At 28.7% G+C, this 18,674-nt stretch overlaps 1 protein-coding gene across 3 annotated transcripts in view; it reads right to left on the bottom strand.

Moving 5' to 3' along the window:
- Positions 1–709: 709 nt before the first annotated feature.
- Positions 710–18,674, bottom strand: part of LOC118191718 (uncharacterized) — a 264,134-nt gene continuing 246,169 nt past the window's right edge. For 2 of the 3 annotated variants that reach the window (XM_085820387.1, XM_035362551.2), the window contains exon 3: positions 710–2,755. In XM_085820387.1, the coding sequence (XP_085676513.1) occupies positions 2,385–2,755 (371 nt within the window). In that variant the 3' untranslated portion in view covers positions 710–2,384. Of the gene's footprint in view, positions 2,756–6,582; positions 10,246–18,674 lie in introns of those variants that run through there. The other variant, XM_085820388.1, reaches the window with a different exon arrangement.

Below are 18,674 nucleotides of genomic sequence, written 5' to 3' on the forward strand. Positions count from 1 at the left end.
GTAATGCAGTGGAGTTTCGCGGACATCTGAGCATCTTAACAACGCTGTTGCAACAACATCCGTGACGAGTTTGTAACATCGTTATGACGTTGCTGTGCTACTTGGGTTATTCTTTTTGTTTGTTTATTTATTCATTCTGAGAAAAAGACGTCTTGCATGTTAGAATCATACTCTGATAAACATTAAATTTTGTATTAAACATGAAAAAAAAATTTTCAGGATTTCATTGAGAAGGCTTTACCAAGAAAATTGCATGACAAAATTTGTAAAGGTGTAAAGAAATTTGAAATTAGTACTATAAAGATTATCGTTACTCAGCATTGAAGCTGTATGAACTTAATCATGTTAATAATAACATGCTGAATAATATTTGCACAACCAGATCTCTTTCGACTATACAACATATCTCACATAATGACAATGCCCTTAAATTGGAAACATTTAAGAATTTAATTCTTAAATTAAGATTAATCTTAGGCAAATATCGCTCGGCCTTAAAACTTCCCAAAGGCAACTGAGGTGAACGAAGATGAAAATAATGTGTGGTAGCTCTGCCATAAAATGTGATGCATAATTAAATTTACTTGTTGTTTTATATAATTTCCATTATATATTTTTTACTTTTTGAAGATCTTTTTACATGTTTTAAAATGTTTTCTAAATGCACCATTATTTGTGTTTTCTGTTCTCTTGCAAAAAATAAAACATGTTATTGTGCAAGCCCTTTATTAAATTTTTCATAGCCCATCACTGTCTGAAGTGATACATAATTTTCACTACTGAAAGCATATTATCTTCAGAAATAATTCCTGTAAAATCAGGTTCCAAACATATTCATAAAACCTATCACATGGCGCAAAACTATACCTATATTTTCTTGATATCATTATTTCTTTAAATAACAGTAATAAAAAAATTCTAAACACTTTAATTTTCCATGCATACTAAAAAAAATTGATATTCAATTCCAACTCAGCATATGTACTCCCCCCCACACACCACCCCAAAAAACTGAGGTATTTCAGAATATTTTTTTTTTTAACCAATAATATACATAAGCAATAACGATGATACAACTACAAAATGTTTTTTCTACAGTAACTTCAAAAAAGAGATCTTTTATAATGGAAGCACACTTCAGTTCATATGTAAAATGCGTAACTGTGAATATCTACAGAAAAAAGAGAATTTCCCGTTGCATTCTTATATAACCATCAGCATAGGTAAAAATATTAGATAAATTTCATGTCATATTTTCTTCACAGAATTTTAAAAATGTAAGAATTTGCTAATACAGATCCACATTTTGGAAGTGTGCTTTTATGCTGGTCTGCTTAAACAAAAGCCCTGCTAGACTTGCTTTTCAGAAATAAATATATCAGTAGCAGTATAATGCATTTATGAACTTTTTTGCTACCCTAAAGGAATCGTAAACAATACCTTCATTCAGAAAATAACATTAGTATACGCCTTATGTACTTGCAGTATAGAAGTTCATGCTTTTTAATGGGCATATAAATTTAGGACAAGTTTATTAGATATTTCAAGTACCTATAGCCATCCATATGACAGAAAAATAGATGCATCTACGTAATCAAGCACACCACTGTATGACGACGAATGAGCTGCACCACATAACAAATCTCAACATTCAACTCAAATGTAGGTAGACATAAAAGAAATTGGGCACTTTAGTGATTTAGCTGTCTTACAGGGAAAAAAAAATAAAAATAAAAAATAAAACACAGCATTTACTCGCTTATTTCTCCCTTTTCTTTCCTAATTTTATCACACCAAGAGGGGAAAATAACACAAACAATTTAATTTTCAAAGGACATGGTTCCTATTCCTAAATGTGTGCTGGTTGGCTTTCTAAATCCAAACAGTGAATCTGCAGAGTATATAAATTATATTTACTGTATATAGATTTCATATATGTCATATTATTCCTTTTACTATAATTAGTATGATTTCTGATTTTTATGTGAATTAATTAGCTTTATATTGTTAAATTAATCCCCTCATATAAAATTTATTATGTTAACCACTCCCTTAGACATCAATTTTATTGATAAAATGTTTATTTAAGAATAATTTAGAAAACTTAGAAACTCTCTACAAAATAAAATAAAAATTTTCATACATAATGTATAGAAATTAAAAATAAAATAGAAGTTAATGAAATGAAAAGTCTTGAAACTCATACCTAAAAAATATATATAAAAAAATCTAATATATAAATAAGGCATTAATTAAATAAATGGATGCATCTATCTTGACATAATAAATTTAAATCAGTAAATCAAAGTAAAAGATTTACTGATATGAATTTAAGAAGCAAAATCCAAAATATTTACACTTAGCATATATTTTTAGAATATCTTTTATCTCATATGAACCATAAAATGAATGCGGAGATTTGAACTGTGACTAAACTTCTTGCCACAAACTTGACAAACGTATGGACGTTCACCTGTATGCATTCTTAAATGAACAATGAGATTTCCTTTTGCAGCAAAACTTTTTTTACAAGTAGGACACACAAAAGGACGTTCCCCAGTGTGAAGTTTCAAATGCTTTTTCAAGTTAGATTTATGGCTAAAGGATTTACTGCAGAACTTGCAAATATTAGAATGATTCCTGAAAAGTAGCTGTTTGCCTTGCCCTTCAGACTGGTCTCTGGTAGGAACCAACAAATTGTTAGACTCCATATAAGCAATACCGCTATCAGAAATTCTTCTAAAAGTTTCCAATCCTATTAAAAATATTTTTAAAACTATATTAGAGCATATAATTGAAATACAGAACTAGAAAATAACAACATATTTCAATCATAACTAATATGAAGGAAATTAATAATTTATAATATTGTTGTGTGCCTGGTTTTAAAATAATTTATTGCATTCATGTAAATAAGCTACATGAAACATTTAAGATAACAGGAAATCTTAATAAATTAGCATTCCTGAATCTTTGAATAACAAACAACTCACAAAGAATTTTATTTTAGAGCCTGTGATTTTTCAGCTTTTGAAATTTATATTTGAGCAATAAATGTACATTTCTGAAGAAACTACTGCTCACATATTTCTAAAACTGTAATACTAAAATTATTAACTATCAAAATCCCGCAGTATGCTGCAATTAAATAAATAATCAAAAGATAATAATTAAATCAAAAATAGTGGCAAATTAGTAAACAGGAAGAAAATAGACAACAAAATAATAAGCATTTTTTAAAATTGGAAATCTTTGTTCCCAAAATTCATACAAAATATCTGAAATCTTTTATGAAATAGAAAAGATGAATATTCCTTGACAACGATAGTCCCAGATGATCTCAATAATGTACAATTCTGCCCATTATATTCACTCAACTTATCCAGAAACACTCTACAGTATTTCTACACAAAAAAGAATCCTTGAATAAACATTATAAATGAGATCACCTATCCATACGGAAAGGGAATTTATTTGAACATGATTTCTTTCCATGTTATCATTTTTCCTGCCATTAATGGTTCAATCATTGAATGTTTAATGTAAGGTTCCACCATGATCAACGGCAATCAACTTAGGGGCACCAAGAGTTCTGTACTATAGAAACCTACCTTCAAAAAGTGCACAGTAAAAATGTGTTAACAATGCTGAGCCCATCGTATTGATGGATTACTACCAAAGCTGGAGTGAATTTCTTCATCTCTCAGTGGTGGGGGATTCTTGATCGTAAAGGGCACGTAATTTCTTAGTTATCAATAAAGCAGGGTTCGTACACATTTCTGCACACGGAAATTAAGTACTTTTAAGGACCATTAATGAAAAAAATTAAGGACCTATGAGCAAATGGGAACTGAATAAATTCGATTGAAAATATTATTCTATGCCTGAATTTCACTTTTGTAATATCATCCTAAAAATAAAATAGATCCCTAAGTAGTAGTATGCCTTATTACTAAACATGAATTAATTAACATAATTATTAATAATTAAGTTTGAAAATAAAATAAACTTCAAGCAGTTTATCAAGTAGCATTAAATATTTTAAACTTGTAATAGGTTGGACATATTTGAAAGAAGATTCAACAACCTCTGGAATTCTGCACAAAGCTATGACACTAACTGCATCAAGTGCAGAGCCTGACTAACTTTGAACACTTGCTAACCGTGCCTACATCAGGCCTTTCAAGTTTGTTCTAATCAGCAGGTCACCCTCTAGACAATTTCACAGTTTAAAATACATGTAATTTATGACACTGAGTCTTAAACGATATTTGAATAATTACACACTAAAAGCTACAAAACATTTATGTTTTATAACAACAACACTCAACAAAATATTTATCCGTCATTTTAATTTGAAGCTTTTTCAAACATTTTGGCTAGTTTATATCGATTTCCTTCTCTTTAAGCATCTTTTCTAACAATAATTAGATATTTGCCTCAATATGCAAACCAATGCTCTCGCTAGTTGAGAAGTTATCTCCTAACTTCTCAACCACTCCACAATGTACCTATGAGGGTTTACTTGATCTGGTAAAAGTTAAATAATTCAAAACCCCCAATAGATCTGAAGCAAATTATCACTATGTCTGAAAGTAACTAAAATATCAGACAAAGGTTTAAATAAGCCTCTTATTTATAAAGAACTTAGAACAAATATAAAGGCATGTTCTGATGCTAACAAATTTAATCAGAGTAACGTAATTAAACAAGAACAGTCAAATTCAAACTAAAAATGTAGAGTAGTGGTTAAAGATTATACAATTTAATTTAATCTGGCTCAGTAACCCTATCATATGAGGAAACAGAAATGGAAAATTATAGTAAAGGCTGAAATCATAAACAATTGAGTAATTTACATAATAATAACTGCACATATCTTTGAAGAATAATTTTCTTTATGTATTCAGTTTCTTTCTTCAGCATGTTTCCTTTTCATTTTAGAATTTTTAGATTTAATTAAAGATTTATGTTTTTCTAAAAAACATTAAATGCATTTAGAATGTATAGAAAAAGTGACTAATTTAATTTCTTTAGTAATATGAAATTCAGAGAAAATATGAAATATATATGGTAAAGGCCGGTTACAGAGCTGGTGTGGCAGAATTTTTAGAATTTAGTAACACACCAAACAACAAAATCTAGAAAAGGCAAAACTTTTAGAATTTAGAACAGGCATTGGAAGCAGAAATTAGAAAGGTACTACACAGTCAAATTTAGGATCCACAGAGACTGCATCAGATGGGAAAATGCCTAGTGTGAGCTCTGGGTATGATGCATTAAGACATATTAGATGGATCTTTTAAATTCTAAGTTTTCAATTTCTTTATTAATAAAAAAATTCCTTTCTATAATGTCTGCCCAAGTGATAAGATTAGAAGCATTTTTGATATTTTCCATGCTTGTGTCTAGTGAAAAGTAGAGAAAATAAAGGGAAGATAGACATGTAAAGAAAAAGATTCTAGTATCAGGAGTAAAACATTCAAATATTATGTCTTCATTGTTCTTCCAGACGTTCTCCAAAAAAGTAAGAAATTCATCGCAAACTTTCTGTAAAATACGTCCATTACGCATTGATACCATGGAGACATTTTTCATTTTGTCACATATTTCTGGAATCTTCCAGAATCGTGGGTCTATAAATCTTGCCTTCAAACTTCTAAATTTTCCAAGCTGCAATGTCAAAAATACTAAAGAAAAATTATCCCAACCAATTCTGTAACAGCAAAAAGCCAGAAATATTTTTGGGGAAAAAAAAAAGGTGTAGGAGAAGAAAAAGTGTAAAATTAATTTTATAGAGAAAACTGATGCATATTCTGAGAATTTTGAATATTCTGAGACAATTACATGGGAAAAACGCTTACTATGAAAAAATTAAAAAGAAGATTTTTAATTAATTACATAGCTCATTTTGCTTTTCCTATGAGCTGTTTTGTAAATTATGCTTTACAGCATTATACCTTATTTATTTTTCAGATTCAAAATATTGTATAATAAGTTGCCAAAATGAAAATTTATAATATGACGGCAAAAAATAAAAATGATTTAGTTTAATGCTATTTTTTAAATATAATTCTAATATATTACCATAATTTTATGGAAATTTATCAATGTTATGATGTTTTAAAAAAAATCCTCGAAAAATTCTGATTTTGGAATTAAAAATTTTCTAGAGAAACTGATCTTAAAATCCCCAAAATGTTGACAAGTCTCCAAATTTAGAACCGTTTAATAAAAGAATTCACATTCCCAAAAGCGAAAATTGTTTAAGAGCTCTTATTTATGAAAAATGAATTTTGAAATGCTTATGTTTCACTTCTTGCTTAGAAACTCGAGTAAATATTAGAAATAGAAACAAATTATAACCCATGAACCCATTCAAAAAATAACCATATACGTCAGTGAATCGCCAAAAATATTCCTCCAAAATGCTAATTCACACTCAAAATGGCAATCGTAAAAACAGACAGAAAATTCAGATGATTAAAATTAAGGACCTTCTACTGATTTTGGCCAAAATTAAGGACCCTTAAGGACCAAAACATTTAAGGACCGTACGAACCCTGTAAAGGCTAGTTTGAAAAAAAAAAAAAAAAAAAAAAGTGTCCATGTAATGTAACCAGAATATTTTTATTGATAATAAAAAGTAGTCTGCCTTGCTAAATATACTGCTTACGGATCTAAACCATAACTTGATAGATAATTTTGAAATAACTATGATACTTTTTAACAAAGTGACTATATTACATATAGCACATAACTAAACTCCTTAATATATCAATAACTGGTGTTCATTTCTAACACTAGGCAAAATATCTGCTTTTGCACATTTATAAGCATATAGTTATTAATAAACATAGCTGAAAAAGATCTTAGAAAAGTTTCAAAATACTTGGCATACATTTAATTATCCAACTATCCCCTTCAACTATCTTAAGATACAGACAAGTTTAAAATAAAATGTTCCATAGTGATTTTTTTAAAGAGTTCCATAATGATATTCTCTTAAAAATAACAATGTTTCACAAGACATTTTTTTTATGATTTTAAGCAGCAAAAATTGAAGCTATAAGTGTCCTAAAAAGTTTATCCATGAATCCAACAGAAATTATTATTGGCAGCCAACACAAATATAGACAAGATGATATCATTCTTGGTAACAAATCTTATATACACTACACAATATTCTTATGCAGAATCTTATTATTGACAGTAACACACAGCTAAAAACACAGCTAAAAAAATTTCATCAGTACAAATAATAGTTATTAAAATATCATATTCTGGACTCCAGAAATCACATAAATATTTTTTGCATTATCCTGACACGAAAGTTATATCATCATTACTTTAAATTTATTATTATTTTTTTTTATAAACTCAGTGTACTGAAGACCTCATGTAACTTTACATATGGTTACTAGTATTCTTGTAAAAAAACTTCTTAATTGTTTATGCCCTGCTCCCCAATAATTCTTGGTAAATACAAATCTTATATACATTACACAATATTCTTATCCAGAATCTAATTATTGACAGTAACACTCCAGAATCTAATTATTGAAAGTAACACAGCTAAAAAAATTTCATCAGTACAAAAAATAGTTATTAAAATATATTCTGGACTCCAGAAATTACATCAAATATTTTTTGCATTATCCTGACACGAAAGTTATATCATCAATTTTTTTTAATAAACTCAGTGTACTAAAAACTTCATGTAACTTTACATATGGTTACTAGTATTCTTGTAAAAAACTTCTTAATTATTTATATCCTGCTCCCCAGTTGTAATAATTTTGATTTTTAATATATTAAGGCTAAAAAATTGCAAATCATAATTTCTGCTAGTTTGTGCATGTATGTTATCACAAAATGATCCATGTTCAGTTGGTTACATTATTTTGAAGCAATTATTTAAATTATTAAGAGAAGTTATCTATTATACAGAATACTTCTTGCATTTTTATTTGGTTAATACACATTACATTCAAATGCAACATTATTGATAGGTTTTTGAAATAAAATGTTTGATGATCAACAGGTAGAAATAAATTCTGCCCACTTGAAAAAAAAAAAAAAAAAAAAAAAAAAAAGCTTTTATAACACTCTTCAAAATATTATTATTACGTTGGTTACATTCTTTTATTCTGATTTTAGAGCTAGTAAATCTTTTTTCAATTTCAGATTTCAATATGTTCCACATAAAATTTAGTAATTAGTTTTTCACTACATTCATACTGTCAAATGATTAAAAACTGCAAATGAACAAAATGTTTGATTAAAAAAAGTACATTTACTTACACTGATATCAAACATGAAATCTACATCATTATCGAAAAAATTCTGAAATGGGTTTAGCATTAGCAGTTAGCAGGACAGGTGTACAAGTGAAATTATAATGCATTCAAAATGAAAGCCTGGGATAGAAGAAAAATTATGGCTCTTAAAATCAGTTAGATTTGCTTTTGATGTATTGTGATTGGCTAATTAATAACATTCTAAAATTATTATTTGATGTCTTATGTAAGTTAATTGCATCAGAGCTTTACATAAGGTCATATGATGGTTACTAATTTCGAAATGATGCAGTTTAGAGAATTGTACTATGAAGCAATTCCTATTTTTAGGACAGAACTTGGAACAGACAAATTACAATGAAGAATTAAGGGACTACTGCAAATTAAAGTTAATATTTTGATGTACATTTTTTAAAAAAATTTTATGTACACATATACATGCTGATATACAGTGAAGAAATACCCATAGATACTGAATACTATTGTTAATTTCCAATATACAGTCAAAAGTCATTAATTCGGACACACATAATCCGGAATGATCTATAATCCGGACCTCAAAGCTAAAAACTTTCTGCGCATGCGCTGTGTTGACACATGCGCATAGGCATTTACGCGTGCGCGTAAGACCTTTACAACTGCGCATATGAGTGTGCGCAAGCGCAGAATACGCTTTCGTGTGCGCGTTTTATGTATAACGGACGGTATAAGCTAAAATTATCTAATTATCTATTTCAGTTAATGTTGATGATTGCGTTGTTCCTTAATCTTCGGATTGGAACTGGCTTATTATTTTTTGCAGACTGTAAGAGCAATTTTATAAAAGTAAACTTGAACTTTCGATTATGTCAAATAGAATTTCCGATGCTGGAGCTCCCAAAGGATCTAGAAAACGAAAGTACGTTTCGATGTCCATCAAACAAAAAGTGGAATTGCTGCAAAAAATGGATAAAGACATGAAGAAGGTGACAGAGGTTAGTGAAAATGAAAAAATTTCGATTGACAAGTTAGTCGGTATTCTCGGCACGGCAATTACGGGACTTGAACAGCGGAACTTTGTAACTGAACAATAAATTATGTCTGTTTATAGAATTAAAGAGAAAGTATTATCACATAACACGAAGCAACTTAAACAACTTACATTGAAAAAAATGTTTAATAAAATAAACAAATAAATATTAAGCTTTTTTTTTTTTTTTTTTGTAAATTTTGATACCCTTTAGATCATAATTGTTCTTTATTTCATAAATTACGGTTTCATATTTTTAATTTTAGAATTTCTGCATGCCTTTTTACGAGATTTAAACTGATGATCTATAATCCGGAATCGCCAAAGTCCCGACGAGTACAGATTAACGACTTTTGACTGTATCTTATTAAATCTTTTAATACAGAAAGCCAAATTAAGGGTATTAAGTCACTGTATTTGAGGCACGTCATGAAAACACAGATAGAAAACATTATATAGTGCAATAACATAGCTCAAAATTAGATCAAAATTCTTATATACCGAATTTATGATCAAAATAACTACCATAAATAGAGGCATTACAACCCAACATAAAACTGATGAAATTTACAAATATCATTCTGTTCTTCATTAAGATATTAAAAAACTTTTAATCTATTCACAATTTAATATGTGTTGTGCTATGACACTGGAGTGTAAAATATCGAGCAAATGTTTTGAAACAGATGCTGCATTTATATGGCCGTTCCCCTGTATGTATTCTCATATGTGTCTTAAGATTTCCTTTTTGAGCAAATCGCCTATTGCACACAGTACAGGCAAATGGTCTTTTTTCTGTATGATTCTTCAAGTGTTCCTTTAGACCTCCTTCTAGACTGAAAAATTTCTTGCAGATCTTGCACACATATACATAATTACCATAAAAATGTTTAGTATTCTGATGATGAAGTATTTCACATCCTTTCAGATCGACGGCTGAAATGCCAGATAAACTAATATTAATGCATTTAAAACAAATATCTAAATAGTTTTTCACAGCACATATGCATACACTAAATAAAAGTGTAAATACTGCATATAGTAAAATATACGATAAACTGTTTCATTTTTTATATTGAAAATAATTTTAAATTTATTATGAAAGCATAATTTGAATTCAAAGAACTTTCATTTTATTTCTGATACTTAAAAACAAAGAGCAAATATATATGAAAATATATTTACTCAAGTGTTATAAAAAAAAGCAATATCAATAGATTATTAAACAGTGCAACAAACTTAAAACTAAAAAAATCTACTTGAAAGCAATTACACTCAAAAGTCTTTAATTCGGACTCGTCGGGACTTCGGCGATTCCGGATTATAGATCATCAGTTTAAATCTGGTAAGATGGCATGCAGAAATTATAAAATTAAAAATATGAAACCGTAATTTATGAAAAAAAGAGCAATTATGATCTAAGGTGTATCAAAATTTACATAAAAAAAAGCTTAATATTTATTTGTTTACTTTATTAAACATTTCTTTCAACGCGCGCATGCGTATAGCATACCTTACGCATAGCCGAAATTAGAAAATTGCAACCAGAAAACTATTTGATTTGTATTCGCGATATTTATAATGACGAGGAATTTGATTTAAATCATATCAAAGACGGAGTACATCAAGATTAAATAGTACATTTAGTAAGGAATTATAAGCCGAATAAAATAAAAACATCTGCCCTGAAGATAACGATAGTGCTGACAGAACAACTTCCAGTTCAATGCACGCCGGGACGTCTTCCCCCCCCCCCCCGCGCAGAGCAGCGTGAAATTATTGATAAAAAGATTTCGGAACGGTTAGATAAACAAAAGATATACCTTTATGCATTTTTTGTTTGATGGACATCGAAACATACTTTCGTTTTCTAGATCCTTTGGGAGCTCCAGCATCGGAAATTCTATTTGACATAATCGAAAGTTAAAGCTTACTTTTATAAAATTGCTCTTACAGTCTGCAAAAAATAATAAGCCGAATCCAATTTGAAGATTAAGGAACAACGCAATCATCAACATTAACTGAATTAGATAATTTTAGCTTATACCGTCCGTTATACATTAAACGCACACGCGAAAACGTATTCTGCGCTTTCGCAGACGCATATGCGCAGTCGTAAATGTCTTGCGCGCACGCGTAAAACGCCTATGAGCATGCGTCAACGCGGCGCATGCGCAGAAAGATTTTAGCTTGGAGGTCCGAATTATAGATCATTCCGGATTATGGGTGTCCGAATTAACGACTTTTGACTGTATAAGTAAATGTTTTGTTCATAATATTAGAAAAATTCTAATATTCATAAAATAATGAACTTAAAGAGCCACAATAAATGTAAAAAAATTCAGATATAAACACTAAAGACAATAGTGCACTTCAGCAAATGTAGAAAGAAAATACTAATTCTAGGGAAGGGGATAATGAAAGCAAAAAATAAAAGAGCAATGAGACTAGAAAACAAAGTAAAACAAGGTAAAAAGTAAACAAATGTAATTTAAGCATACTTATCTTTTATAGTTGCTCATTTATTATAATAATGTTATTTGCATAAATGTTGATAATGTTATTTGCATAAATTTTTATGCAAACACTTTAATTTGAATTGAAATAATAATTTAGTACTTTAAAAGTAGCTTTTTAAACAGAAATCAAACAATTTGTGATCTTTTCTCTAAATATAAATAATTTGTGACATTTTGTAAAAAGAAGACAAACTATTTTTCTGAATTTTGAAACAACAGGTTCAAAAGTCAGTAAACTACTTTTAAATCAAGTGAAAATGCAAAATATACATTTCATACATACATTTACCAGTTACTATGGAAAACATAGACAGTTAATAACAAAATTTGGTTTACATGAAAATCCAACTTCAACAACAAAAATTTAACTTTCGATTTAATTAAAGCAACGTTATATTCATTTTCAAACTAGCATGCAACTCATTTTTTTGTGCACTACTGCTTTTGATTGTGCTTTGAAGCAGCATGAATAAACATATAGTATTAAAGATACATGAAAGTAAGCTATAAATGCATTACTTGACAACTAACTCTTGATTATTTAATATTACAACAAAACTTGCAAAAGCTTTCAGCCTTAATTCTTTTTTTCATATGATTCTTCATGTGTTCCTTTAGACTTCCTTCTAGACTGAAACATTTCTTGCAGATCTTGCACACATATACATAAGACATTAAGAAGAATGGCTTTGTTTTTTTAAAGGAAATGTGGTTGTATTTGCATCATATATAGCAAAGCAAAATCATTAAAACCCTACAACTAACCTAATTCCCCAAAACTCAACTGTATTGACATTTTAATTCCATGTTATTATCTGCTTGCCATTGATAGGCCCTATCTAGCAGGGCTAGGAAACACAGAAATTAATAATTAATTTTCAGAAATAAATATATCAAAAGCAGTATAATGCACTGATGAATTCTCAAAGAAAGTAAATCATGAAGTCATATAAATTTGAATTATACCTCTTTATAAATGAATGGTCAACTATTTGTGTACAACACTTCACTTATAAAGGAGAAATAAACACTATTCATAAATTACCAATAATTTGGAAATAATAACAGAATTTAAACAATTATTTAAAGCCATTCCCTCATAAGCTTCAGATAGCTCTGCTACTAAAAACAATCTGTTTGCAAATCAAGAATAGGACATTCTAATTTAAATCTCTGCTGAAGTTCAGGTTGTTTGAAATAAAAAGTTATTTAAAACAACAGACAGCTAACTTCACAAAAAACAGCAGCACTCTATGAGATTTCTTAGCTTTATTCCTTTGTGCAACATTTAGTTATATTACACATATATAACTTAATTTCAGACATTAAAAATTTTTCTGCACACCATTTTTCTATGAAATACACTTAAAATATTATTACTTAATAGCTTAGGGACTTATGTAAAAATTTCAAATTTGGCTTACCACCGTCATTTTCTATCCAAAGCAATTTGTTTTGCTTAAATTTTATTAATTTAATTCTTACTTATTATTTACTTTATATAATAATTCATTTTTATTGTATTCCAGTTCATTAATATCTGCACATAATATTGGCTTATATATATAAACTAATGTTACTTAACCCTCCCAGTTGTATGAACAGAAAATTCCACATAGAAGGGTGGCTTTCTTATTCAATTTCACATGAAAATTTCTGTCAGCTTTTAGTGTATCCGATTTCTGGTTGGATGTATATTAGAAGAAAAGGAATCAAGATACAAAGTGAGAAAGTTATTTTTTAATTATAAACACGAAAATACCATTTATTCATGACATTTTGAGGAACTTAAAAATTTCAGAGCAGTTAAACCTGTAATGCTTGGAGGGTTAAAATGCCCTTCTGAAAAATTTATCCATCCTATATACAGACAACCCTAACATTTTAACAATATATTAAGAAAGTGCATAACTTAACTTTCACATGAAAAGAAAATATATTAACTTATCATCGCTTTCGTAATTAAACCATGTAATGATATTTCTAATTACATATAGATGTTAAGAAAAAACTAAAAGTCCATGTATATGATGTTGCCTTACAGGCAAACTATCTTTTCTTCTTGTGTGAAGAATAGTGTAATATTGCTGTGCTTAATCAATAACAAATATGATCATAAGTATTCATAAATTTATTACATGCATTGATATGTAATGTATATGACGCCCAGGCTCATACTGGTTAGTTACTCTGACTGCTCAGGGACATAGCTAGAGGGAGGCAAGGGGAGACATTTGTCCCCTGGTGCAGCATTGAAAGGGCACCAAATTGATGGTACAAAATTTTAGAATTAAATGTTTTTTATTCATGGCAAAGAGTAGAAGGTGGAAAATCTTCAGCAGTTCTTTGGTGCTGAAAACCCTAGTTATGACTCTGTGACTGCCATACTAAAGGGAACAGGCTTGAATCCCAGAGAAGGCATGGATGTTTGTAAATTATAGCGTCTCTGCAGCATGTGTGGTTGGTGGCAGGGGAGAGAAGTGACAGCCCCCCCACATACACAGTGCTCTGCCTTAAAACTGGGGTGGAAATAGTAGTCTAACCTCCTTTAGGCTCTGGCAACCATTCTGCAATGAAATATGGATGCAACAACAAAGCAATTATCTATATCACAGAAAAAAATTATTTATTCATTTTGTGTTTTATAGGGAAACAGTTGTCACCTTATTCATTAAAAAAAAAAAAAAAAAAAAAAAGAGAGAGAGAGAGAGAGAGCTTTGTTGAAGCAGAAGTTTACAATATATAAAAACAAAATACATAATATTCATAAAATTAAAAATATATTACAAAGTATTTCTTACACGAAGATCACCAAATTTCAACAATGAAACAGCTATCTAAATTCAAAATTTAATAAATATCAACTGATACTTTTCATAATATATTTACATATATCAATTTATCACAGTTTTCATGTTTAGAAAGATCTTAAAGTATCAATATACAACATGACAGATATATATTTCATACTGTTCAAAATATGCTAAAATTATGTTAAAATTCTTATTATGCTAAAATACAGAATTTAAAATTAATCCTGATTTGCTATTCTATATTCTTAGTCTTTTATATGTAATCTTATGCTTTATGACTAAAGTGGGTATAATATCTGTTTTATAGCATATTATCTTATATTTTATCACTAAAGTAGATTTTGGTAATGGATTATACAGAAATAATTAAATATGGCAAAGCATGTTAGGGCTTGGATAGGCAAGAGAAGTCTTCTTGTGAGGCTTTCTAAGGGAAACTTACTCACATGGAAAAAAATCATGAAAGCCCCAGGCAGTTAACCCATTCAATCACCAGAAGAGAATCAACAAATATTTTACAGCTTAAGCAACTTGAACACTGGTTAACAAACGGAATATTGTATCACTTGACTTCACACAGACCTTTCAAAATCTAGGATTTACTTAGATGCAAACATACATACCACAACATCCCAAGGACACAACTTTTCAGTCAGAAATTTATATTTAGTTTACATAATTTAAAATCTCTCATCTTTCTAAAAAACCAAAAATTATATACAATTATATTACCACATAACATGAAACTACTATAACAAGATTTTGCTCTAACACAGTTTAAGGATTAAGTGAAACCAATCTATAACACAGCATACGTGAAACATTATTTCACTGCAATTTGGTTTTAAAAAAATGTCATTACTGATTACCACTAGAAGAACTACGGATATTTCAAAAATCATAGCAATGCATAATATAATTAAAATAAATTACTGTCAAAGCAAAATTAAAAAGAAAAAACAAATAATTGGTAGTTAATAGCTGAACTGGAGTTACATTTTACAAATGAAAATCTTTTCACTAAACGAACATAATTTAAGATCAAACTTAAGAAGTGTTTAGCTGTATAAGATGAAATTTATAAAGGTACTTACTTCATATAAAAGTAAACAATTGAAAACAATCCTCTTTTCGGGCGAAAAGGGAAAAAAAAAAAAAAAAAAAAAAAAAAAAAAAAAAAAAAAAATTCAGTAGAAGTCAAGATTTTTCTAAAGAAAACTCATGGAGATATTTTAGTTAAAAAAAAATGCCCTTGTTTAATGGTGATTAGCCCTGATCATAAAGAAACATTATGCAACATCTAATACTTTTAATCCCTAACTGTTTAATAAGCATATTTTTCCATATATAAAATGAAATTTGCATGTATATATATATTAACGGATACTTTTTTAAGAAACTAACCCCCCCCCCTCCCTTTTTTAAATTCTGTAGTAAAACACAAACCTGGATAACACAGCACGTTTTAGGAATCGAATAATGTATTACAAAAGGATTACCTGTATTTATGGAAACTAAACTCTACATTAGAACTAAAATCATAAGGTAAAAATTCAAAACAGCAGATTACAATATTTTTTTTTTTTTTTTTTTTAAATTTCTGGGAGAATTTGTTAGGCTTCCACTTCTGTGACCTTTTTGATATTTTTATCGCACATGAATTATTCTACCTAAAAATTAAAATCTAATAAAAAATTTTCAATTTAAAAAATTATATAAATTTTTGAAGCTGTTGGATTTAAATAACAATTAAATTCTATAAAATAAAATTCTACACGTTCTATTCTCTATTTCTTACTATGCTCTCTTCACATCAGCTATCAGATTGTTCTGATACCCATCCTCTCTTATTGTCATTTTATATAACAATACTTCTCATAATTTATTGCTCTTAATTTATACAAAGTTTAGTTTTTATTTTGAAAAAAGTTTTATCAGATTCATGTCAAAGCTACTTATATATAAACATATCTTAATTGATATAATATTATTTTTTAATTGTAATCTCTTCCCCCCTTTCCCTGAAAAAAAAAAAAAAAAAAAAAAAAAAAAGAGACCTCTCATCATCAAAATTTTTATCTGCCCCTACATTAAGATCATATGTCCTTTGATCAGTCAGCAGTATTAATATCATAGATGTTAGATAAATATTACTAGATAAGTTAGATAAATAAAACTTTAGATAAACATTCAATGCTATTAGATAAAATTTTCTAGAGGAAGGCCCATGATAATATTTTGAAATCTTCACACAGTTTTAAAACAGAAGAAAATATGATGTTATGAATTTTTGGTTTCCGGTAATAATCATAATTCACTACAATAACCTAATTCTTGGAGAAAAAATTAGATGTAATTGGAAATCTCTCTTCAGTGGTTTTAATTTTATACACAGTTGTCTTTGAAAGTATTTGTTCACAACGTGTGCAGTGCAATCTACATCATCAACATTTGTTGATAATGCTAGCTGTTAATAACAAAGGGCTCTTTATATCTTGTCAACAAGTTAAAAGCTTGATAGATTTATGAATATCATTTCAAATTTAAATAAAGTAGAAGTTAATCTAATGTTCCAGATAAATCAATTTACTAATATAACTAATTCCAAATTAAGAATAAAGGGATAAAGTATATTAAATTTCAAAAGGACTTTCAGATTTCTCAAATGCATTACAGCCAAAAAATTTAAGCAAAAGCCTTTTAGCAAAAAATGACAGCATTTTCCTAAACTTTACCAGTTCAGGACGAATTTTCCAACACTATTGCAACTTATAATGTTTCCAGAGAGTGGTTTTATAGTAATAGTTGAATAAGATAAATAGGTACTTTTCCGTTTCGCCGGAGCAGGCAAGAAAGTTTTAAAAGATAATAGTTTAAATGCAAGAATTATTTCACTTCATACGAATAGCTTACTCAGAAATTAAAACCACAGTGCTTTACTTCATTAGTGCATTCTCGTTAGAATCGATGAATTTAACCCTTGACTTTACCTTTTCTATATTTTTGCCTTTGGGTGAGCAGTGTGATTGCATCCTAATTGACTTAATTACTGCAAATGTTCTTATGGCATAAAATTTAACTACCTTGTAAAAATTCTATGCAATTATATGCCAGCATTGAAAGACAATCAATCTGATAAGAAATGGCTGCGACTTGTTTTGAAAATGAGGCGTAAAAGGTTACCAACGAAGATATTCTGTTTGACATCAGCTGTACCATTACTGGTGACTTTATTGTTTGCACTGGCAAAACGGAAAAGTACCTTTGTTTTTTATATAAAAACCAAAGAAGATTTGCAAACTATTTCTAATATTTTGGATATTAACGAGGGAAATTATTAAGATTCATTTTTGAAATATGTTGCAATTGACTATAACACTGAGAAAACATATGAAAACATTGACTACAATATTAAAGAAAATGTTAAAAGAGCTGCAGAAATCAAAACTGAGAGTGAAAGTGATATAGAAAAAATTATTATATACCAACCTCAAATGTATCTAGAAAAACACTGCAAACTCTGAGAAGAACTATTAAATTGAAAGGTGAACATCAGTAAAAATACCAGCAATTTTATATACTTGAATATGCAATTGAAAAAATGTTGGCGAACAACATGAAGCAAACATGGCTACGGCAGTTCATTGTTAAAAGCTTAAAATTTCATCAGGCAGTAATTACAAAACTTTTTATAAAATATAATCAAAAAATTATTTTCAAAATTTCATAAACAGTTGAATTTTAGCATTAATTTTTTATTTAATATTTTAGGCATTAATAATTAGATTAACTGTTAGTTACCATCTTACTAAATAAATTCAGACTTGACACCATAATTTTCAATATGCAAATTGCCATGTATTAAACTTAGATGCTTAATAATAAAAGTGATTTTAATAAGCTGCAGGTACTATATAACTAAGAAAAAAACAGTTTTTGAAAAAGTGAACATCCCATCTTTGCCTATTTGTGATCCTGTAATACAAGTATTTTCTGTCCAATTAGAGTTTTTCAAAACAAGTAAACATACCAT

This window comes from Stegodyphus dumicola, chromosome 7 (genome assembly GCF_044657685.1).
Source record: "Stegodyphus dumicola isolate Sdum_Otavi_A_Nest chromosome 7, ASM4465768v1".
Classification (NCBI taxonomy): Eukaryota; Metazoa; Arthropoda; class Arachnida; order Araneae; family Eresidae; genus Stegodyphus; species Stegodyphus dumicola.